We start from the raw sequence: 25,275 nt of genomic DNA, 5'->3' as shown, positions 1-25,275 counted from the left end.
GCTCTTATATACCTTTATCATACTTTTGGTGAAGTTTTTGAACTGCTGCTAACTGACGTACCTCCACCAACATATTTTTTCACCCTGGATTACAGGCCACTCAAACCGTAACGAGGATCAGATTTTCATCACCTTTTCAGGCCCTTGCGCTTGTAAAATTGTCACTTCCTGCCTCTGGGAGAATTCGCTCTCGTGTCTCGTCATCGCCATGGTGATGTCCCAAGGCACCTACACCTTCCTGGCCTGTTTTGCCGGCTTCTGGCTGGTTTGGGCCCTCGTCGTGATGCTGTGCTGTTTCTGCAGCTTCCTCCAGCGCAGGCTGAAGCGTCACCGCGAGGACAGGCTGAGGGAGCAGTGTCTGCGAGCTGTAGAGATGGAGTCGCTCAGCTGTCACTCTGCCGGTTACCCGCCTCCGCCGCCGCCCAGGGAGACGCCGCAGGTCTGCCCCCCTCAGACCATGTCGATGCTGCTTCCTCTGCAGGTTCCTCATCCTCTGCCACAAGCTAACTGGGTCACCATGCCAGGTAACTCTCAGAGCATCCTCATGGGTTTGTGCATGTGGTGTTCCTCTCACACAATTATTGCACTTTTTTAACCAGCAGAAACACCAGCTGGTTGTGAAATATGACAAAATAAATGCAGCGACCATGTTATATTAGCCAGAAAATGAATTGTGTGGCCCTGCGATAGACTGGGTCGACCCCGCCTCACACCCTATGACTGCTGGGATAGGCGCCAGTCTCCCGCAACCCTTAACTGGATTTAGTGGATGTAGAAAATGGATGGATTATTTGAAAAAGACTGCAAATTCTGGCCACAAGTGCTGTCATTTTCTGTGGGGAAACAGAAGCAAGTTGACAAAATGAAAACATGTTCAATCAAAATCCATGTAAGAACAAATCCTGTTATATCATGTAATATGTATTTGTTGTCCTTCAATCGTCATTTCAATTTCAGTTTATTTTCATTTATACGAGGGCTGTCAATAAAGTAACGGTCCTTTTTATTTTTTTCAAAAACTATATGGATTTCATTCATATGTTTTTACGTCAGACATGCTTGAACCCTCGTGCGCATGCGTGAGTTTTTCCACGCCTGTCGGTGACGTCATTCGCCTGTGAGCACTGTGGGAGGAGTCGTCCAGCACCTCGTCGGAATTCCTTTGTCTGAGAAGTTGCTGAGAGACTGGCGCTTTGTTTGATCAAAATTTTTTCTAAACCTGTGAGACACATCGAAGTGGACACGGTTCGAAAAATTAAGATGGTTTTCAGTGAAAATTTTAACGGCTGATGAGAGATTTTGAGGTGATTCTGTCGCTTTAAGGACTTCCCACGGAGCGAGACGTCGCTCAGCGCTCTCAGCCGCCGTCGTCAGCCTGTTCAAGCTGAAAACCTCGACATTTCAGGCTCTATTGATCCAGGACGTCGTGAGAGAACAGAGAAGTTTCAGAAGAAGTCGGTTTCAGCATTTTATCCGGATATTCCACTGTTAAAGGAGATTTTTTTAATGAAAGACGTGCGGACGGGTCCGCGCGTACGCGACGCTCCGCCACAGGAAAAACACCTCTGTTGAAAGCCTTAAGGACAAGTTGGAACATGTCCTGCTGTTAAACAATTTCTCATATACTCACTCCACTGAAAGCCATCAAAAGCCGCCTGGATTTTACAAATGGTTATCAACACGGAGGTGTTTTTCCTGTGCCGCCGCACCGCGTCGGCTGCGTCCCGACGCGCGGATCCGTCCGCACGTCTTTCATTAAAAAAATCTCCTTTATCAGTGGAATATCCGGATAAAATGCTGAATCCAACTTCTGAAACTTCTCTGTTCTCTCACGACGTCCTGGATCAATAGAGCCTGAAATGTGGAGGTTTTCAGCTTGAAACAGGCTGATGACGGCGGCTGAGAGCGCTGAGCGACGTCTCGCACCGTGGGAAGTCCTTAAAGCGACAGAATCACCTCAAAATCTCTCATCAGCCGTTAAAATTTTCACTGAAAACCAGCTTAATTTTTCGAACCATGTCCACTTCGATGTGTCTCACAGGTTTAGAAAAAATTTTGATCAAACAACGCGCCAGTCTCTCAGCAACTTCTCAGACAAAGGAATTCCGACGAGGGGCTGGACGACTCCTCCCACAAGGAGTGCTCACAGGCAAATGACGTCACCGACAGGCGTGGAAAAACTCACACATGTGCACGAGGGTTCAAGCATGTCTGACGTAAAAACATATGAATGAAATCCATATAGTTTTTGAAAAAAATAAAAAGGACCGTTGCTTTATTGACAGACCTCGTATAGCACCAAATCACAACAAGGCTGCCTCAAGGCGCTTCACAGAAGTAAGGTCTAACCTTACCAACCCCCAGAGCAACAGTGGTAAGGAAGAACTCCCTCTGAGGAAGAAACCTCAAGCAGACCAGACTCAAAGGGGTGACCGTCTGCTTGGGTCATGCTACAGACACAAATTACAACACAATTCACAATCGTCATCATGTTCATCACGAAAATGCTCACTAACGCCCAGTTATCCAACCACATTTGGGGTGTTTATCTTTTTTCTTTTATTTGCTCTGGTGTTGATGCTGTCGTCAGTCAGAGGCTCAGGCTCCAGCTGCTGTGAAGCTCTGTCTTTTTTCAGCATTTTACTGCAAATATCTCTGAGGAGCACAGGGTGACATATAAGAGTGGAGGAAGGTGCACCCAGGTGGATTACATTCTTTGTAGGACATGCAAGCTAGAATAAATTGGAGACTGTAACAGGGGCGTAGCACCAAATTCTGGGCCATAGGTACTAGCCATATTGAGTGCCCCCCCACACTGTTATGTTCTTTTTTAGTAACGGAAACACCAAATTTCTAATGCGTAGTCAAACCAGGTGTAAATCATGTATACCTTAGATCACACCTGGGAGTCAGAACCCTTTTTAAAGTTAGGGGAACAATATTGAGTTGGGGGGTGTCTGGGGGACCAAATTGCAGCATTTTCAAGAAAAATGGTGCAATTTGGTGCATCCCCGTGCATTTTAATAGAGATATACCCCAATGTTAACTTGACTACAAATTAGGGTTTGGGATATAAAATCTACAGTCACAGCAAAATATCTAATTTAACACACTTTTCCAAAATAAGTAATTAAATAAAAGTAAGTGTAATTCATCGCTTAACAGTGTGTAATTCTCTTTGTGAAGAAAAAAAATACATAATACAATATTCTACAATCAAAACATTAAAGAACAGATTACCCATCTTATGGTCAATGTCATTCACTAAACTCAGTCCATATTAATAACAAACAGACTTTCAGAATATTACTTCCTTAACCTACAACTTGTAGGTTATGGGAGTACTGTACTGTTTTATGAAGTAATATAAAATAATGTCATAATAAAAATGACATATTTTATAACCCTGTATTTGAAAAAAGAAGGTAATGCCTGTTATTTCTTAACAATATTAGACTGAATATATATACTAGACTGAATGCAGTATATTTGTGTTTGTTAAAAAATAAGGAAAAAGGTTCATTCATATTATATACTCTCTACATTCATACCATAATAGCCAGTGTTACCATAATACCATACCATACCATAATAATTCCAGTGTACGCATGGAAATCTCTAGGAGAGATGGCAGTGAAGTTTCTAACCAGATTGTTTAATAAAATCTCAGAAAGTCAAAAAATGCCTGAAGAGTGGAGACAAATTGTGCTGGTTCATATTTTCAAGAACAAGAATAACATGTAGAGCTGCATTAACTACAGAGGCATAAAGGTGATCAGCCACAGCATGAAGTTATGGGAAAGAGTAGTAGAAGGTAGGTTTAGAAAATAGGTGAAGATGTGTGACCAGCAATGTAGTTTCATCCTGAGAAAAAGCACTACAGATGCAACGTTTGCTCTAAGAATACTGTTGGAGAAGCATAGAGAAGGCCAGAAGGAGTTACACTGTGTGTTTGTGGATTTAGAAAACACTTATGATAGGGTGTCAACAGGACCACCTTAACCTGCCGAAAGGCCCTGGGGCTGAGTGATGTTTGTAGGCCCCCCTACTGCACACGATGAACATACCACATGATTACATTAGATTGTATTATTCTCCTAACAAATATTTTGCACAAACAATGGTGAAATTTTAACAAACTCACTTTAATAACCAAACACAAGCAATAAATTACAATCAAACATAAAGTGCAAAACATATTTAACAGTCAACATGTACATTTGTTTAGAATATTGCACTCGTGGCCATTAATACTATAAATCAAAGTGCCATTTAGCGATGGAATATAGAACTGTTGTGAAAGTGTAGGAACACGGACCCACAACAGGGGGCGCAAATGAACGGACAATGGAGGAGTCAAATAACACTGTTTTTACTGTTGTGAAACAGGCACAACAAATACAACCGATTACAATATGGAGATTGAGCTTAATTACAACGGTGTCGTGTGGGCAGGCTCGATGATAGGAGACGTCTGTCCAAGTCGAACCGGAACCAACCCGATTTCCTCTGCCACCGAACCCCGGGAATACTGGAGCCGCCAAGTCCCGAATTCCCAGGTGGCCACTGCCTCCGCTCGTCGGATCCGGTACTGCTGGCAGGAAACAGAAACAGTCAGGTGTGGATGCGGCTGCACCCAGCAACACGGAGGGTGGAGAGTCCACCTCCACCTCTCGTCAACAACAATCAAGAAATGTAGGAAGGTGAGTACTTATCCAAATGCTGTCGGGTAGTCAGCTGTCCTACAGATAATCAACAAGATCACACTTAAAGTCACACGTATGTGTAGGCTGAGATTGTTACCTCTTTGGTAAGGCGATATCTCGGCAAATGAGGTGGAGATGCCGTCCTGCTGATATACCTCCTTATTGATTGGGATCAGCTGTCTCCAGTGATGGGTGACAGCTGTCATCCTGGCTGCTCCTGTAAGGCGGCAGCGCCCTCCGGTGCCTGGAGCCCGCACTCCAGGCAGGGCGCCCTCTAGTGGTGGTGGGCCAGCAGTACCTCCTCTTCAGCGGCCCACACAACAGGACCCCCCCCCTCAACGGGCGCCTCCTGGCGCACGACCGGGTTTGTCAGGGTGGCGACGGTAGAAGTCGGCCAGGAGGGCCGGGTCCAGGATGAAGCCCTTCTTCACCCAGGAGCGTTCTTCGGGGCCGTACCCCTCCCAGTCCACCAGATACTGAAAACCACGGCCCATCCGTCGGACGTCGAGGAGCCGGCGCATGGTCCAAGCCGGCTCACCGTCGATGATCCGGGCAGGAGGTGGCGCCGGACCCGGAGTGCAGAGGGGTGAGGTGTGATGAGGTTTAATCCTAGAGACGTGGAATACTGGATGAATCCGCAGTGAGGCCGGAAGCTGGAGCCTCACTGCGGCGGGATTGATGACCTTGAGTATCTTGTACGGACCGATGTATCGTTCTTGCAGTTTTGGGGAGTCCACTTGAAGGGGAATGTCCTTGGTGGACAACCACACTTCCTGCCCAGGATGATACGTGGGAGCCGGGGCCCGCCGCCGGTCTGCATGGTTCTTCGCCCTCGTCCGGGCCCTTAACAAAGCAGAACGGGCGGCACGCCACACCCGACGGCACTTCCGTAGGTGGGCCTGGACCGAGGGCACACCGACCTCCCCCTCAACCACCGGAAACAACGGGGGTTGATACCCCAAGCACACCTCGAAAGGGGAGAGGCCGGTGGCTGATGACACTTGACTGTTGTGGGCGTACTCGATCCAGGCCAGGTGGGTACTTCAGGCCGTCGGGTGCGCGGCTGTCACACAGCGTAGGGTCTGCTCCATCTCCTGGTTGGCCCATTCTGCTTGTCCGTTGGTCTGGGGGTGATACCCGGACGAGAGACTGACCGTGGCCCCCAGTTCCCGGCAAAAGCTCCTCCAAACATGCGAGGAGAACTGGGGACCGCGATCGGAGACGATGTCTGATGGTATCCCATGCAGACGGACGACGTGGTGGACTAGGAGGTCCGCTGTCTCCTGGGCCGTTGGTAGCTTCGGGAGGGCCACGAAGTGGGCCGCCTTGGAGAATCGGTCCACTATCGTGAGGATGACGGTGTTTCCCTGGGACGGCGGGAGACCCGTGACAAAATCCAGGCCGATGTGAGACCAGGGGCGATGAGGCACGGGCAGCGGCTGTAGCAATCCCGATGTCTTGCGGTGGTCGGCCTTGCCCCTGGCGCAGGTGGTACAGGCCTGGATGTAACCCCGGACGTCGGCCTCCAGGGACGCCCACCAGAAGCGCTGCCGGACGACTGCCACGGTTCTTCGCACCCCAGGATGACAGGAGAGCTTAGAACCGTGACAGAAGTCCAGAACTGCAGCCCTGGCTTCTGGTGGGACGTAGAGTTTGTTCTTCGGTCCGGTTCCGGGGTCCGGGTCTCGTGTCAGGGCCTCCCGGACGGTCTTCTCCACGTCCCAGGTGAGGGCGGCCACGATAGCAGACTCCGGGATGATGGGATCCGGGGGATCCGACGACTCCGTTTTGACCTCATCTTCATGTACCCGGGACAAAGCATCCGATCTTTGATTTTTGGTCCCGGGACGGTAGGTGATCCGGAAGTCAAAACGGCTGAAGAACAGTGACCAGCGGGCTTGCCTGGGATTCAGCTGTCTCCAGTGATGGGTGACAGCTGTCATCCTGGCTGCTCCTGTAAGGCGGCAGCGCCCTCCGGTGCCTGGAGCCCGCACTCCAGGCAGGGCGCCCTCTAGTGGTGGTGGGCCAGCAGTACCTCCTCTTCAGCGGCCCACACAACATAGAACTATTAAAATATTACACTCAATTAAAATAAAAAACCCAATAGCTAAATATAAATATTTGTAACCACCAAACTGCAATAGTTGAAATGTAAAGTATTATTCTAATAAGTAAACTTATAGTATTGAAATCAGTTATGAACATTTTAAAGCTATGAACAACACTTAACAACATAAACCAAAGAGCCATTTATAAATAAAATATAAAACTACAAAAAATTGCACTCAAAAGTAAATACCTCAATAACTATACACAGCATATATTAAAATTGAAATTGATTGTAAACTGTCAAAACTATAAATACTTCAAAATACAAAAGGATCATACAATAAACAAGGAACAGTAGAATTACTTAGATATTGCACTGGTCTACACAACTTAAATCACCAACTATAGCTAAAATAAAAACAATTGTCAGAAAAAAACATACTTTTCAAACATAAAATAAAGCAGCCTGAATGAAGAAAAGCAAACACACAGCTATCACCACTAATCAATAATAATAATTAAAAGCACACACCATATAGACCTTCTTACTAAGGACCATGGAAAGAGCCACAGCTTCAGCACCATTAGGAGGGACAGCTCTTAATCCTGTTAAATACATAAAAAGACAAAATTGTGCAAACAGCTAAAAATCAGTGATAAATAAATAATTAAAAAAAACAGATTAAATATTTAAACATTATACAAGAAATATAAATATTACAGAGCAAGCAACTATAAAATTGGTTAAACAGATGCATATACAATCGCAGTTTCTACTTAAAACCTAAAATAAACCAGTGGAGGCTTACCTTCTCAGAAATGCCTTTTTCTTGACTTTCTGGTAGAGAAGTCTTTGATGATGTCTTTAAAATCTAGACCCCGAAGGATGTCGTGCTCTATAGACATGAGTGAAAGATGGCTGTCTGTCCTGGTGCATGCTTGATCGTAGCCGGGATTTAACAATGGACAGTTTGGAAAACGAGCGTTCACCAGCAACATTTGTAACTGGCAATGTCAAATATAACCTTAACGCAATGTCTGTGTTTGGAAATACTGTCTGGAGTTGTTTTTTCTGAATGCCTTTAAGCAAGTCTATGGCTGAGTTGTTGCTCCCTGTTTGGTTTTTTATGAAATCACGAAAATGTACAACCTCTTCAACAAAGTTCTCCGCTAAATCAGTTTTATATTTGTTATATAGCTTGGTTGCAGCAATGCGAAGGCTTTGGGATGAAAATGATTTCAAATTATTTAAAAATCCAAAGATTTCACACAGACCGTTGTAGGACTCGTACCTCCTGTCTAGCTCTGACACAAGGCGATCAATGACAGTGAGATAAACAAATGTATGGAATCGTTGATGAGCCGTCAGTTATACATCAGGTTCAGCTGATTCATCTGCATGTCTTTTTCTTTTTCTTTGTCTCTGTGTGTCTGCCCTGTACTCAGGTGACACAGTGGGGGACATGTTTTTAGCAGCAGTTTCAAACAAATGAAATTTGTCCCTCAGTCCAGATACATAGTCCCGTAATGATTTCACTAAATCTACTGCATTACACAGATCTAAGTTGACTACCTGAAGAGCAGTTACTGACATTTTGGTCCCGTCCTAGAATGGTATTCCACATATTGCATAGCAGAGCAATTTCGATTCTGTCCATTTTTTTGTTTAGAACTCTGGCCTCTTCTCTTGTGCTTATATTTTGTTTTTCATCAGCTAGGGTTGCTTGGAGGGCTTTTTGTATGTTCGCATAATTGCCACATAGGGCTTTTGTGGCATCTGCATGAGCAGACCATCTAGTGTCTGATAAAGTTTTTAAAGTCTCTATTCTTTGGCTTTCATTAGGTTGCAGCACTGCTGTGATTATCTGCCAATGTGAAGTGCTTTTTGAAATAAAGTTGTACAGCGTTTGAACAAAACTAAAAAACTGTTCAGTTTCTTCACAACAGTTTACAGCAGGGGTGGGCAACGAGGGCCGAGACACTGCAGGTTTTCCTTTCAACCAATTACCTCAGCAGGTGGTTGCTGATGAGCTTCTCCCTTGAACATAAACACCTGATCGTCAATGAAATCAGCTGCTGAGACACGTGATCATGAATGAAATCACCTGCTGAGGTGATTGGTTAAAAGGAAAACCTGCAGTGTCTCGGCCCTTCATGGCACGATTGCCCACCCCTGGTTTACAGTGTTTACCCCCACAAGGTTTAGTGTGTGAGCTGCACATGATACCCCTTCAGCCAATGGGTTGACCTGCCTTATGCGTGCTTGTCCACCTTTATATGTCCCAGACATGTTGCTTGCATTATCATAGCACTGCCCCCTGCAGTTGTTGATGTCTATTCCCATGTCCTCTAATGCCTTGGTAACTGTTTGGAATAGTGTATCTCCAGTGTGGCTAGAAATGGGTAGAAATTTCACAAAGTGCTCTTCAATATCTCCTTCTGGTGAAACATATCTGAGTATAAATGTAAGCTGATCAACATGAGTAATGTCTGGGGTTGAGTCTACACTAACAGAAAAATATTTGGCTATTTTTACCCTGCTTATGATTTCACTGAGCACTCTTTCTCCCATTAAGTGAATGAACTCGTCACAAATGTTTAATGACAGATATGAGGGTGTTCCTTTTCCTGCATTCCCATATTTCTCAATGTGGGCTTTTAAAAAGGGGTCAAACTGGCTCATACATCTCCATACAGCTCCATACAGCTCCATACATAAGTTCCATACATGAATGAATGAATGAATGAAAACTATTTATGTCGAACATTTGATAATTACAATTACAAGATAGATCAGTAAAGACAACAACAAAAAAGTTCCTACTGTGTACCCAACATGTCCGAAAAGGGGTAGGGTGAAGCATCAGCTTATTTATCCCTACCCCTTCTTCCCCACAACCAGTAATACCCTTTGCCACATATACACATAGATTCCTACACACCTAAACCGATATCTATCTATCTATCTATCTATATATATATATATATATATATATATATATATATATATATATCCATCAACAAACATACACACATATATACACAAACATAAATATACACCTACACATACCTACTTACATACAAAATACTATATATTTACAAGCCAAAGATAAAAACAAAAACACCCCAACCCTCATTACCCTTCCTCCTCCCTATACCTAGAAAAAAACATATTTTTGTACCGCTGTTTGAACTGGTTCATGCTTGGACATTGCTTGAGCCCCACTCCCAATCTGTTCCACATCCTCACCCCACAGACAGAAATACAGAAACCTTTTAATGTTGTTCGTGCCCACTGATGCTTTAAATTAAATTTCTCCCTCAGACTGCAATCCCCTGATCTGTTAAAAAACATATTTTTAATATTTGCTGGAAGTAAATTGTTTATTGCTTTATACACGATTTGTACTGTTTGAAAATGAACCAAGTCTGTGAATTTTAAGAATTTGGATTGTAAAAATAGTGGATTTGTATGATCTCTATAGCCAGTATTATGAATAATTCTTATAGCTCTTTTCTGCATTACTGATAGTGATTGTGTTGTACCTTTATAAGTATTACCCCATACCTCCTGTACAGTACTGTAAATATGGTAAAACCAGTGAGCAGTAAAGAATGCGGAGTGAGTTGTGGTCCAGAATATGTTTTGCTTTGTTTAGAACTGAAATGCTTCTTGACAGTTTACTTTGTATATGTTTTATATGAGTCTTCCAGTTTATCTTATCATCTATTATCACCCCCAGAAACTTATTTTCATGTACCCTTTCAATATCTACCCCCTCGACTTGTAACTGAACCTGTATGTCTGTATTACAATAGCCAAATAACATGTATTTTGTTTTACTTAAGTTTAATGATAATTTGTTTCTGTCAAACCATATTTTCAATTTTCCCATTTCTATACTGATCCTCCTCAGTAACTCCTGCAAATCCCCCCTTGAACAAAAAATGCTTGTGTCATCTGCAAATAATACTAATTTTAATATTTTGGAAACATTGACAATATCATTTATATAAATTAGAAACAGTTTTGGACCCAATACTGACCCCTGTGGGATGCAAGCATTGTCCAAGCATGATGATGTATATGTGATGTTAATGTAGCATATAACTCATTTATGAAAATATTAATGAAATCATATAATGAAAACTGTAAATTAATAGAAATTAGTAAGAAAAGAGTAAATAAACCATTCCAAGGGAATAAAAAATGCTTGTGCAAAGAAAAACTATTTATACAGGTGCTTTTTAAAAATGCAAACAAAGGAAACAGAACACAGATACAAAAAATATAAAAATAAACTATTGACAATAATTAGGAAACAAAAAAAAGATTATTATTATAGTGAACAATTAAATAAGAGTAAAGATAATATGAGGGCAACATGGGGAATTATAAAAAGTGTGATTGAAAGTGATGGAATGAAAGCAACTTTTCCAAATTACTTTGTCAAAGAAAAATAAAGAGATATATGACATAAAAGAAGTGGCAAATGGGTTTAATGATTATTTTTCAAATGTAGGATCAAGTCTGGTGGGAAATAAACCAATAGTAGAAGATACATTACATACACTTGTAAATACGGTCAATAGTATTTTCCTGGACAATGTGGAAAAAGATGAAATAAGAAATATTGTAAAAAACTGTGTAAGCAAAAGATCAACTGACCATGAAGATTTAGACATGATGACTGTAAAAAGTATAATAGAAACTGTTATTGAACCATTTACTTATATTTGCAATCTGTCTCTGTCAACAGGGATTTTTCCAGATGAAATGAAAATTGCCAAGGTAGTCCCATTATATAAAAATGGAGACAAACATAAAGTCTCTAATTACAGGCCAGTATCATTGCTTCCACAGTTTTCTAAAATTATGGAAAAAGTTTTTGTGACAAGGTTGGATAAATTCACTGAGAAACATATTTTAAATAATGCTCAGTATGGATTCAGAACAAAACATTCGACAGCTATGGCAATTATGGAATTAATAGAGAAAATATCAGCAACAATAGAAAATAAGGATTATTTTGTAAGTATTTTTATTGACTTGAAAAAAGCTTTTGATGTTATTGACCACTCAAGATTGCTTCACAAGTTACAACAATATGGAATAAGAGGTATTGCACATCAGTGGGTAAAAAGCTACTTAGAAAACAGAAAACAGTTTGTTCAGATAAATAATATCAAATCAGAATTGTGTAATATTGCTTATGGAGTACCACAAGGATCAGTACTTGGACCCAAACTGTTTATTTTGTATATCAATGATTTTGTGAATGTATCTAATGTGCTGGTAGCATTTTATTTGCTGATGATACAACGCTGTTTTACTCTGGATCAGATATACAGGAAGTAGCACAAGTGATAAAAACAGAATTGGAAAAGGTTAAGCATTGGTTTGATATAAACAGACTGTCACTAAATATTAATAAGACAAATTTCATATTGTTTAATGACAGAGCAAAAAAAAATAACGTGTCATTACAAATAGATGGAATGGATATACAAAGGGTAAAAGAAATGAAATTTTTAGGAGTCATAATTGATGAAGATCTTACATGGAAGTCACACATAAATTACATAAAAGGAAAAATAGCGAAAGCCATTGCTGTTTTGCATAAAGTAAAATATTCATTAAATAGTTATGGTTTATTAACATTGTACAATTCATTGATTTTCCCATATTTAACTTATTGTGTAGAAATCTGGGGATCAACGTATACAACTTATATACAACCTTTGTTTATTCTGCAGAAAAGGGCTTTAAGGGTGATTAGCAACAGTGGTTTTAGAGATCCATCTAATCCATTGTTCATTAAGTACAGGGTACTTAAATTTCGTGATTTGGTCGATTTGAAAATATTACAAACAATGTACCAAGCTAATAAAAATGCTTTACCAACAAACATTCAAAATATGTTTGAGAAAAGAGTAAGTAGTTATAAACTGAAAGGAATAGAAGTCTTTAGAAAACCAAGATACAGAACCAGAGTAAAAGAACGGAGTATTGCAGTAAATGGTGTAAAATTAGGGAACAATCTCAGCAAAGAAATTAAAGAATTAAGGTCGCTTAAATTATTTAAAAAACGTATTAAACTAGATGTATTAAGTAAGTATGAAACTATAAAATAAGTTAGTGGGCTGTAAGGAAGTAAAAAAAAATGTAACTTGTTAATAATGTATAAAATGTTTTAAGTTTAAAAATGTAACCTGTCAGAGATGTAATCTATTTAAAAATGGTCATAATTATGAAATAAGTCAGTGGTATGTGACAAGTTTAAAGAAATACAATCTGTTAAATAATGTTGAAAAATGACGCTGGATATTGAAAGATTGTATTGTAAAAAGGGGCAGAAAATATAAGACTTGTTCTTCTCTCTGCTCCTTTTCATTCTGGTAATGGAGATGCTTTATTTCTGCTTTTCTGTTTTTTTTTTTTTCTTTTAAATGAATGAAATAAATAAATAAATGAAATGAAAATGAAATATTCCCCCAACTTCACAAACTGTTTTCTGTTACTTAAGTAGCTTCTCACCCAGTGCAACACCAACCCCCTAATCCCATACTGTTCAAGTTTACTGATTAATATGTCATGATTGATTGTATCAAAAGCCTTTTTAAGGTCTATAATATTCCAACTGAATGTAATTTGTGGTCTATGGCGTTTGTAATCTCCTCAACTGATTCTATTAATGCAAGTGATGTTGAACTATGTGCTCTGAATCCATATTGACTATCAGTAAGTAATTTATGTTTATTTATGAATTTGTCTAATCTATTATTGAATACCTTTTCTAATAATTTGGAAAATTGTGGAAGCAAAGAAACAGGTCTATAATTTGTGAAGTGGTGTCTATCCCCAGTCTTATACAGCGGCACAACCTTAGCTATTTTCATTTGATTGGGAAATTTACCGGTTTGAAATGATAAGTTACCGATGTATGTTAATGGTTCTACAATCCATTCAATGACCTGTTTTACCACCACCATATCAATTTCATTTAAATCGGTAGATGTTTTATATTTACAATTATTCACAATGTCTATCATTTCTTTTCCATCCACTGCTGTGAGGAACATTGAACAGGGATTTCTTTCTATGAGATTATTATCCCAATCCTCAGGTTGGGAATTGGGAATTTTTTCTGCCAAGCTTGGTCCAATATTTACAAAAAAATTATTAAAACCGTTGACTACCTCATCCTTATTTTCCTTCTTGACATTATTATCAATGAAATACTGAGGGTAACTCTGTTTTTATTACCATTTTTGATAATGCTATTTAATATATCCCATATTCCTTTAATATTGTTTTTGTTATTATATAATATGTTACTATAATATTCCTTCCTACATACCCGTATAATATTAGTTAATCTATTTTTGTATTTCTTATATCTATTTTCTGCCTCTTTAGTCTTTAGTTTTATGAATTCTCTGTACAGTGTATTTTTCTTATTACATGCATTTCGTAACCCTTTCGTCATCCATGGTCGATCTTGGATTTTTTGTTTTCTGTAGTCTTGTTTAATTGGACAATTTTTATCATATAATGATGTAAATATTTGTAAAAAAGTTTCATATGCACTATCAACATCACTTTCACTGTATACCTTTTCCCAGTTTTGCTCCTGTAAATCCTTCTTTAGTTTACATCCCAGGTAGTTCCCATTGTCTTTATCACCAAATCTGTGACTGCTTCCTCTAAAAGCCAGCCCTCACTCTGATAAAAATGTCACAACACTCACTACTCTTTGTAGGACATTTGTCCAATATTCACATTCCTCAATGAATTGTTTAATGAGCTCTGTGTCCACAGTCTCACGTTCAGCTGATTGGTTAATGTATGCTACCATGGCCTTCTGTGAATCTGGCTGTTCTCATGCTCTGCAATTCTGTGGCAAGCTTCCAATCTGAGAAGCCCAAGTTGGAAAAGGGGGACAGTTCTCTGCTCTTACCAAATATTTTGCATGCAAAGCAAAATACATTTCCCTGTCGTGGTGAGTAACACAGCCAATCTCTGTGCACATTTTCTCCATTGACCAATTTGCGATTAAAATGGGCTTTGGAATAAAAATCTACGCTGGTGCTTGTATGTGCGTTTGGAGGCAGACACATCAGACTCTCTATTTTGACACGAAGTGGGTCCCATTTTAGCCCAATAGGCGCATACCTGTTCATCTGTAGGCAGTCCCCATAGAGCGGGATCAGTGCTCCTGTCTGTCCTCCTGCTCCGGCACCCCTGGCGCTGCTGCTTGCCTCAGTAGCAGCAGGTGTTGTTGTTGACTCCTCCTGATGTAAAGTTGCTAAAGTCCAAGGACATGATGAGGCCTTTTCTTCCTCTCCTTCGCTCAGTTCACTGAGACCCCCCTCCTCCTCCACTCCACAACCGCCGCAGGTTCCACTCTGACCGCCGACACATCCCCGCCATTATCACCAGTGACAGCGGCGGGAGAAACACCTTCCTCTTCGCTTGTGGCATTTGCGCTTACAGGCTTAAAATACCCGGTTAACTTGGGCATCTGCTTTAACAGCTCTTTGCCACCGGCCTCCTTTTCTTTAAGGGCCTTTCTTTTCAGCGCCCCACTCTCAAACCTTCTCTTCCCTGGAGCCTGCTGTCCCGACATGTTGTTCTTGCAGGGTTGCATTCAACGTATTGACACACACCTGCCATTCACGAGTGAACGTTCTCCAATAAGATTCGCTGTGGGCAGTTTTTTTGTCACGGGTTCAACCGGACGCCACAATTTAAATGACTGACAGATTAATCAACAAATTACATATTGACTGCACATTTTTTTCGCATCGTGATAGGCCCCTGGGCTTCAGTCCAGCCTAGCCCCTGCGTTAAGGCGGCTATGGGTGTCAAGAGAAGAGCTGTGATATTTTATGAGGAAGTCTGGAGTGGCAAAGAAGAATGTGAGGGTAGTGCAGGACATATTGTATGGCTTAGAGACAGTGGCACTAACAAAATTCTCTTTGGGTGTGACGAGGATGGACAGGATTAGGAATGAACATATCAGAAGGACAGCTCAGGTGGGTCGGTTTGGAGACCACATCAGAGAGGTGAGATAGAGATGGTTGGACATGTGCAGAGGAGGGATGCAGGGTATATAGGGAGAAGGATGCTGAGGATGGAGCCACCAGGCAGGAGGAGAAGAGGGAGGCCCAAGAGGACAAGAGGAGGTTTATGCATGTGCTCTGTGGCGACCCCTAACGGGAGCAGCCAAAAGACAAAGAAGAAGATCTGTAATAATATGGCTTCTTTTGTTGTTAATTCTCCAAACAGATCATTGAAGACATGTCCATCATTATTTGCGTCGAGTGGAACGAGAAAATCAAATTAAATTGATTTCATTTTAACACTCAAATGAATTACGTTTCTCCAAATGAGGTTAACCAGTTAGTTCAGTTCATTTGGATGAGTATAACTGATTTGAGTGTTTCCAGTTGAAGAACTTCATGAGGTCGATCCAACATTTCCATTTGTTCAGTGTACACGATACATTTTGGTGCCATTTCTCTTTGGACAGATAGATTAGACTCATAATCTGAAACTGGAGCAGACTGTGTCTGACACAAATACAGTTCCACGTTTCATCATTGATCCGAAACTGCAGATTGTCCTGCAAGTGAGACTCAGTGATCAAGATATAATTCACTGAGTGAGTCCTCTGTTCATTTGGGATATTAATGGGTTGGTTTTTGTTTGTTTTTTTCTTGTGTGTGCATTGGGTGCTGCGGAGTTTAAATATTTATCTGCTCAAATAAAGCTGAGGTAACATTTATACAGAGCTCAGTAAAATTTATATTCCCAACCTGCAGAGGGATGAGAAATGGTTGTTTTGGCTGTTTGGGGACCAAAATTCTTTCTAAATTGTGCTGCCCCACAAAACCTTAAACAGAATTTGGACTGCCAGGTCTCTTTTTTCGGTGAGTGGAGTTGGAAAAGAAGAATGAAGAAGGGCTGGTAATGAATACATTTGGCAGTTGTTGGCTGAGGATCTTTGGGTTACTGCTGGAATGACTTTGTATCAAAGGAGCCGTTAGACAGACTAAGATGAGGAGTGTCACTAGCAGTGCGAGGGTGCGACAGCTACGACATTTTGGTCATGTGGTCCCTTTCTCTGTGCATGATCCAGCACGCAGGTGCCTGAGTGCTGACGACCCCATTAGCTGGAGAAGACCAAAGTCCACATTTCACCTGGCTGTGGCTGATAGATTATTGTTGAGATGTGGGAATGGACCAGTTGTCTGCCTGGGTGGTCGCCATTCAGAACCCAAGGTGGTTCTATGGTGTCGTGGATGTGGCACCAGCACATGATTCCAGACTTGACTTGACTTGATGAGACAGCGTATGAATTTTTTTTTTTTAGCTGCACTAAATTTCTGAGTATTTGTAGTAGCCACTTTGACAAACCAATGCTTTTGTTGGTATTCATGTCATTGAAGCATCGATGGTGATTTGGCTGTTAGAGCTGTGCTGTTGTATTAACAGAACAGTGTCGTGCACCCATTTACTGTCTGCTGGAGCCAACAAAAGAAGTGAGTGAGCGGCTGCCTTTTGTGAGTTAATGGACTTTAATCAGTACTAATAGCTGACTAACCTCCACTGACATGTACATGGAAAGATCACTGAAACCATCAGCGTGTCTGAAGCTGCCATCGTAACATTTATTGTATTCAGACTGAGTGGAGAAGTGTGAGAGCATAAACAAGCACAACTGAGCCATAAAATCAGCTCAATGAATAAGAAACACAAATCAGACTGACTCATGGAGTTATGACACCCTGCACGCAGGTGTTTGGTGAATGAAGGTCCAAGTCTTGAGGGTCCTGGTGCTTCCTGTTCTACTGTGTGGTGGTGCTCTCCAGTGACTAAAAGCAATGAGTGGATGTCATTGGTACTAGATCTTTTTGTATGTTCCTTAGGGACCCTGGAATGACTTTGTGTCAGTTGAGTGGTTACTTAGCGAGACTCAGATGAGGAGAATCTCTTAAAGGGGACGTCCACTTATCACCTGGCTGTGGCAGATAGATAGCTACTAGCTACTTTTAAGAGGTGGGGATGGACTGGTTGTCTATGTGGGAGCCAGCAAACCAGAACACAGGACAAGCAGTGGCATGGTGGATTAGTGGTTAGCACTGGTGCCTCATGGCAAGAAGGTCATGGGATCGCTCCCCACCCTTTCTGTTTGGAGTTTGCATGTTCTCCCCGTGTCTGCGTGGGTTTCCTCCGGTTTCTTCCCACAATCAAAAACATGCTTATTTAGGGTCTGCTCCTTTCTTTGCCCCTGACCAAGGCAGCGTCTACATCTGGAGTTGATCCCTGGGCGCCGGACTGTGGCTGTTCACTGCTCATAGTGGTTGGATTGTGTCTAACTGTAAATAGTAAACAGAACAGGTATCGGCCTCAACTTTATCTAAACACTGGGTCTGTTAATGAAGCTTAGGGCTAGTGGCTGGCGATCACCTTAGTATTTCTTCTGCTTAACTGTTGCTTAATGCTGACAAATTATACCTTAAGTGTAATTTTTCTGACCGACTGATTCTGTTTTCTCTTCCTCTCTGTCTGAGATGCTGTTAGATCCATGTGCTGGATTGGATGATTTCTGTGAAGGACGCGGGACGGACTCTGTTGTAGGAACAGATCCAATGAGTGGCTCAATGACACAACCCCCGCCGATGGTGGACTGGATGCCTGCATGGACTCTGGTCAATTGTTGTTGTGTTGTGTTCTGTATTGTAAAACGTAGCATGGCCCAAACAGTCGAGACAGAGCCAGACTACCAGAGCAAGAATTTTAGCTGAAGAAGCTTCTGCGAATTGAAGCGAAACATCCTCGCGTCAAGCAACCCAGTCCAGTCAAAGATTCAAGCTTCTCTACTCTTCTTCTTATTGTTATTGTTATTGTTATTAATAACGGATGTGTGATGTTTCCTATATAAGTCACACCGGTGTTTAGGTCGTATGACCTCTGAAACTTACAAAAAATTATACTAAGTACAGTCCATTACTCAAATGAAAGAATAAAACATTGTCCAAAGCCTGAAATTTATGAAAATTGTGTAAAGAATCACATTATTAGCAAACAAACACTGAGACAATGAATTAAAATATTCTGCAGAGGAAAAGCAAAAAATAAACCAAGATGATGAAAAAGACAAAATTAAAGAATTAGAAATCTGTAGAGGCTCACAGAGGCAGAGGAGCAATGAGGAGGGAGGAAAGCAGAGTTCTAAAGAGGAACAGAAAGCTGTAAGCAGGAATAAAGCCTTGCATCAGACAGGCGGAGAGAAGATGGAGAGTGACGGAGAAGACAAAGGTTGCTGCAGTGTTGGTCATAAAACATCAGAGGGCCACCGATGAAGATCCTTTTGGAGGCAGACTGCAGCCGAGCTGAAAGAAAACAACAGAATTCACATCTGTTTGAGTCCTAAGTACCATACGTCAGAAAGGACATCCCGTCTCCTTCTTCCCCTCCTGCAGTCTGGTCAACATGACCCTAACCAATGAGTCCTAAATCCCTGAGCTTAGTCTGACTGCAAGTGCACCATGTGACCAGTTTAACATCATGTCATTCCAGAATCAGCACACGTACAGAAGAGTGAGAGCCCAGGAAACCCGGGAAAGGGCTTCACCTCACGCAGACAAGCATCGTCGCGATAAACCCACAGACTGTACATGTGATGCACAAACCTTCTGTGATGTCATCCACAGGTGACGGGTTTGAAGCTCAAGTGGTGCGGCCCCATCTTGATATACGAGGTCTGTTAGAAAAGTATCTGACCTTATTATTTTTTCAAAAACCATATGGATTTGAATCACGTGTGATTGCGTCAGCCAAGCTTGAACCCTTGTGCGCGTGCGTGAGTTTTTTCATGCCTGTCGGTTGCTTCATTCGCCTGTGAGCAGGCTTTGAGTGAGGTGTGGTCTACCCCTCTCGTCTATTTTTTATTGCGAATAAATGTCTGAACGATTTAGATCTTTGCTGCATCAATTTTTTTCCAGAAACTGTAAGAGACCTCCAGGTGGACACCGTTCGAAAAATTTATATGGCTTTCAAGGACGATTTTATGGGGATTAAACAGATTAAGGAGTGTTACTGCCCCTTTAAGGACGGCCCACAACTGCTGACAGCGCAGCGTGCTCCCAGCGCCTATGGACAGGCTGACACCCCGCACAAACAACCAGATCATTTCCAACGTGAAAGCTTTGTTGATCCGGGACCTCGTCTGACTTTCACAAAAAGGCAGAAGATGTGGACATCAGCACTTTTTCCCGGCACATTCCACCATTATAGGAGTTTTTTTTTCATGGAAAAAGAAGCCGAGGGACGCGCCACGGAGCCGTTCATTACGTGGGACAAAACCACCTCGGAGTTGGTCTCACAGGACGGCTTAAAGGTGGATTTCAGACGGATTCCGGTTGCTTTCCAGTCATGTGAATATCCGATTGTGATTGTGCATGAGCTGGACATCTGCTCGCCAACACTACGTGCAGCTCGTCAAGTGGAGTAAAGAGTAAAGAAGTGAATAGAGTGAATGGTTGCATCAGCGCACCACATCAGAGTGCAGCTCATCTGAAGGATTATAACAAGATATTAAATCTATCATAAACATACTTTTACAGCTGCACACAAGAAGGAAAGAACACGCAACTGTTTTACCAAGCCATGACAAAGTAAACATGACAAATAATGACCTTTTTAGTCGGCTCCAAATGCTATCTCTATCTCATTTAGCATGTGCGTGAACAGCTGCTGCTGGAGCAGATTAGGGTTAGAGATTAGAGCCATTTTCAGCAGACAACTTACTGAGAAAATGATTAATCCGCTACAAAATAATTATTTTATATATGCAGCGTCCAGCACAAAGCGTGTGGCAGCCAGTGGAACAAAGCACGGTGTCCAGCTGGGAACATAGCGGGTGGGGTCGTCACGATGACGTGCGCACAAGTGCGTGCATCAAAGTTGTGCAAGTGTCAGGGCACTTTTATATGGGCTCTCTATGCTGGGAAAGATGCTTGCAAGGATTACTCTTTGCAGGATTCAGTCGCAGTAAAGGCATCTTGACACTTGCATGAATTTGATTCCCGCACTGATGCGCAATTTGTCATGCCAGTGTGTCCCACTTTGCCCCGCTTGCCACCACGCTATATGATAAAGAATGTGCCATATCATTTTGTAGCCGATGATGCATTTGCTCTCAGAACTTGGCTGATGAAACCATTATCTCATCACTCCCAGAATAACAGAGAAATTATCTACAGCTTGTCTCGTGTATGTTGTGAGGTGGAAAATACATTTGGAATCTTGTCTCAAAGGTAATTATTTATAATACATATATTGTAATGGATTGGTAAAACTGTTGCATTTTCATTCTTCTCATGATATAATGTATGAGAAATTATGTTTATTATAAATGTAACATCTCTTCATAATCTAATTTCAGGTTCACATCCCATGTGCAATGACACATAGTGAAATGCAGTATTTTCTAATATGTTGCGCAATGTTCATGACTAGTTCACGGAAGTGGCAAGAAAGCAGTCTCACACAGTTTACAACAGTTGACGATAAGTTTACTCATTGGCACACATGATTGTGTGCCAGTGCGGGGATCAAATTTATGTAAGTGTCATGGTGCCTTAACATGTGGCTCAACAACTGGAGCAGTCTGGCTTCATACCTAGTAAGTCATCTATCGACTGTGTCCCTCACCTGCATTAGGTTTCTTTGCAGCCAATGCTAAGTTTGCAAAGCATTTAATTCAGTTGGCCATGGTGTCTGGGACACCCAACAACTTAGACCTGTACAGAGCTACTGTGCAGAAGGGGAGCATTGAATACTGGTGTTCATCAGGGAACTATTCTGGCTTCTACAGTGTTCAAAGACTTTATGGATTGGATGTTTGTTAGAAATGGCACCAGCTCCTGCACTTTAGCTCAGTGAAGAACAGGACTGCTAACCCTGGGTAGAGGTATGCTCTCTTTGACTTCCTCTGTTTTGTCTGACATGCTGCTGTGGAACATTCAGGTTCTGGTTGGTGTTTGAGCACAGGAGGGTTGCATAACATATTGACAAATCTCGATCAGGATGTGTGCAGAAAAACAGTCTGCCTTCAGATGTTCCAAAAATAAAACCATCACACTGTTTCTTTCCAGCCCACGGTTGTTCAAGCACTTTAGGTTCTTTCCTTTATACATTCAGTCAAAAACTGTGGTGCCCACAAGACCTCGGCTTTAAAAATGAAAAAAACCAACACCGGCTCCTAATTTCCATCATGCACGTGATGAGATTAATGCAACCTATCCAGCAGATGGCAAACAGATCTATGCTATCTACTACTATAAGCAACAGGTTTGTGGTTGTGTCCCACAGCAAGTTAGTACTCAAGGTTCTTGAAATGGAGCAATATCTTTACCTGTTGGAAATTTATCATTAATACAGGTACAATAGAATTTTGCGAAGATATAAGCAAAACAATGTAGCATTTTGTATTGATCTGATTCATCACAGTTCAAGAATGAGTTTATTGTCATTACATGCCCTTTTAATTTTTTGAGTTGCAAGATGATGGCATGTTATTGTGTTCACAAACTGCAGGGGAAGGACTCGCTAATCCATTAATGCAGTCATTGCATTTGACAGGGCATGTTTTCCTGAAGCCTCGGAGTAGTCTACATGAGGCTCATCAGTTAGATTTGACAAGCTGTCAAACACCTGAAGGACTTGAATTTCCTGTGTCAGACCCAAAAAGTGAAATTTTCAGCTGCTTTGATGATTCAGTAAAAAAATTCCGCTGTAGCTTGGTTTTTACTTGGAGTAGTTTTGAAATACAGCTACATAGAGACAGTGATCTCTCAACCAAAATTTTAACAGATATTTTCTTGACTCTCTTTTATTTCATGACTTAATTGTAATGACAACATAAATAAATATATTTTACACTAGGATTTTACACTAGTGAGTGCCAGTCTGTACCTCATTTTCAAATATGAGTGTGATTGGGGCACGTTTTAAGATATAATGTAAGATATACATTAAATGGGGTTTTCAGTGTTAAATCTTTGATCCTTTTGATCAGATCTGGATCAAATTGTCAGTCGATAAAGGATACCATCCTACATAATGCTCTCAAATATAAAATAAATTCAATCTTTTTTGACAGAGTTATGAATTTTGAAAATTTGTTCCATGTTAAAGGATAGAGATTTTTACAATTTTCCAAGATTTTTCCTGACTTTGAACTTGAAAGTTGAATCAGTTCTTGCCTATCAGGATATGAATCCTGTAAAAATTTCATAACAATATTAGAAAAATTATGGGTTACAGACTACTCACAAACAAACAAACAGGGGTATAAACGTAAACTCTGCCCAAATTTGTTGGCGGAGGTAAAAAAAAAGTTTTTGTTGCAGTTTTGCAAAATGCAAAAGAAGGCTTTTTCGTATTGCCTCATGCAGTTGTGAAAACATATTTGAGAATTTATTTCGAAGTACGTGTTTTCTTACAAGTGTATTTTCAACTCACAATGTCAGATTGTGTAATTTGGAGGCTAACGGAAACCTGCAGAGTGTCAGCGTGTCAATAACAGATGTGAGAAATGACCACGTCTGTTTCCTGTTTGACCTGACGTGCAGAAGAACTGAACTGAACAATAGGATTTCTTGTTGAATCATTTTTATTTGTTATTATTTTCCTCCACAGACGTGGATGTGTTCGGTAAACCTCCCTGTTATGAGGAAGCTGTCCTGATGGAAGATCCTCCTCCGCCCTACAGTGAGGTCCTAGCCGACCCCCGGGGGGGCACCTACCTAAAGCCCACTGCCCTGCGTGTCGTACCGCCACCTGACAGAGAGTGTCAGGATCCTGCTCCGGTGTTCTCCTCAGAGACCAGCAAGCCGCCGCCTGCCTCCGTGTTCCCTGAGCGGGGTTACTCCTCCCTCATACGCCTGCCTTCCGCACAGCGTTGGGACTCTTTGGGTCATCTCCTCTCCAACATGGACCTGAACCACAACAACCTCTCCCCACCACAAACACGTGCACTCCAGGCTGCGTCCGCTGTGGCCACCATGCCCCGACAACCGGCCAGAACTCATTCAGACGACCTTGGACTCCATGAGGGGATACAGGGCATCCACGGCGGGATACAAGGCCTCCAGCAGGGTATACACGGGCTACAAAGTGTGCACGGCATTCGGGGACTGGAGCCCAGCTGTGGCATGCCCACAGCCTTTCCCTTGCTGGGTCGCAGTACGGCAGTCTAGGTTTGGATCCTTACGGGAGAAGCTTCCTGAATCTGTGGAGTCCTCAGGAAGGACCAGCTCAGACCTGGTTCTGTTCCTCAGTGATCGCAGCCTAAACAATGAAGTGAAGAATTCCTTCACGAGTTTAAATGGTCAGCTTTGAAGGAGTCACAGGTTCGATTCCCTGTGCACATCCATAGGCAAATGATGCTGCAAACAGTTGTACATGTGTGTGTGGGTTCAGTTTTGAACGGTCTGAGTGGGTCTTGGTGAGCGGGTTCTGGACGTGTCGCGCTGAAGCGACCTTGATGGAGGTGCTCTGGAACAAAACGGACGACAGCAAAAAGAACTGTCAGCTTGGAGCGTCTGTCCTTCATGCCGACTCTCTCAACCTGTTCTCTTCTTTTTTGTACCTCCCTGCATCATTCTGTTCAAACCTCCTCTCATTCCGGAGCCTATTGTATGACTCTGGTGTGTTGCCATGGCTCTGTCTGTTGCCCACGACGACCTGTCCTCTTTTATCTCCTCGTTGTTTTTAGTATGATGTTCACAGCTTGTCTCTTCTCAGAGACTGAGTCTTAACACTCCGATAGGAACACTCGGTGACCTGCAGAACATGATCCTGCCGGCGTGCCGGTGCTGCTGGACCGAAGGCCGGAGCTTTTAAAGCCACTTTACACACACAGAACACATTTTGTAAAATGCTGCTTTTTTGGTTACATTTCAGAAGACGCGGTTATTACGATCAGTGTGGAAGGATTATTTATGAAATGTGAAGAAAGTTTACTTCTCGTGTAAAACTCTTCCAAAAGGTCTGTGACAAAAGTCTTTTTTTCTCATGAAATAAATATCACCTGCTGCTGCTTCTGAGGATGATTTAATGCAAAAATGACAAAAGTCACATCTTGTTGTAGAAGCTGACACTGCTGAGGGTTTCCATGGTGATATGAATTACAGCACATTTTAATGTTGTTTTTAAGAGACCAGAAGTATCTGGACAAAATAGCTGTGCTGTTTGTGTTGTTCTCTCATTATTTCATCATCATGTCAGCAGATAAAAGTCTAATAAGTGTTCCAGTTGTTACATTTACACCAGAGATCAAATCAGCCATGAAGAAATGTTATGATCAGTTTGACTACAGCAGATGGTCCTTGGTTATGAATGTGCATAGAGGAGTTGCGTGAGGGAAGCCACCAAGACACCGAGGGGTCGAGTGAGGGAAGACACCACCAAGTTATTCATCAGTGGCTCTGACGGGAAAAACTG

The 25,275-nt window shown here is 41.9% G+C and overlaps 1 protein-coding gene across 1 annotated transcript; it reads left to right on the top strand.

Annotated features, from left to right (window-relative positions):
- Positions 1–84: 84 nt before the first annotated feature.
- On the top strand, positions 85–24,090 carry LOC117516958 (proline-rich protein 7). The gene is made up of 2 exons (XM_034177852.1): positions 85–524; positions 23,470–24,090. The coding sequence occupies exons 1-2, from the start codon at positions 209–211 to the stop codon at positions 24,027–24,029; spliced, it is 876 nt and encodes a 291-aa protein (XP_034033743.1). The 5' UTR covers positions 85–208; the 3' UTR covers positions 24,030–24,090.
- Positions 24,091–25,275: the final 1,185 nt, after the last annotated feature.

Source organism: Thalassophryne amazonica, chromosome 9 (assembly GCF_902500255.1).
Source record: "Thalassophryne amazonica chromosome 9, fThaAma1.1, whole genome shotgun sequence".
In the NCBI taxonomy this organism is placed as follows: domain Eukaryota; kingdom Metazoa; phylum Chordata; class Actinopteri; order Batrachoidiformes; family Batrachoididae; genus Thalassophryne; species Thalassophryne amazonica.
Note: the sequence above shows the minus strand (reverse complement) of the source record. Positions and strands in the feature narration are given on the sequence as shown.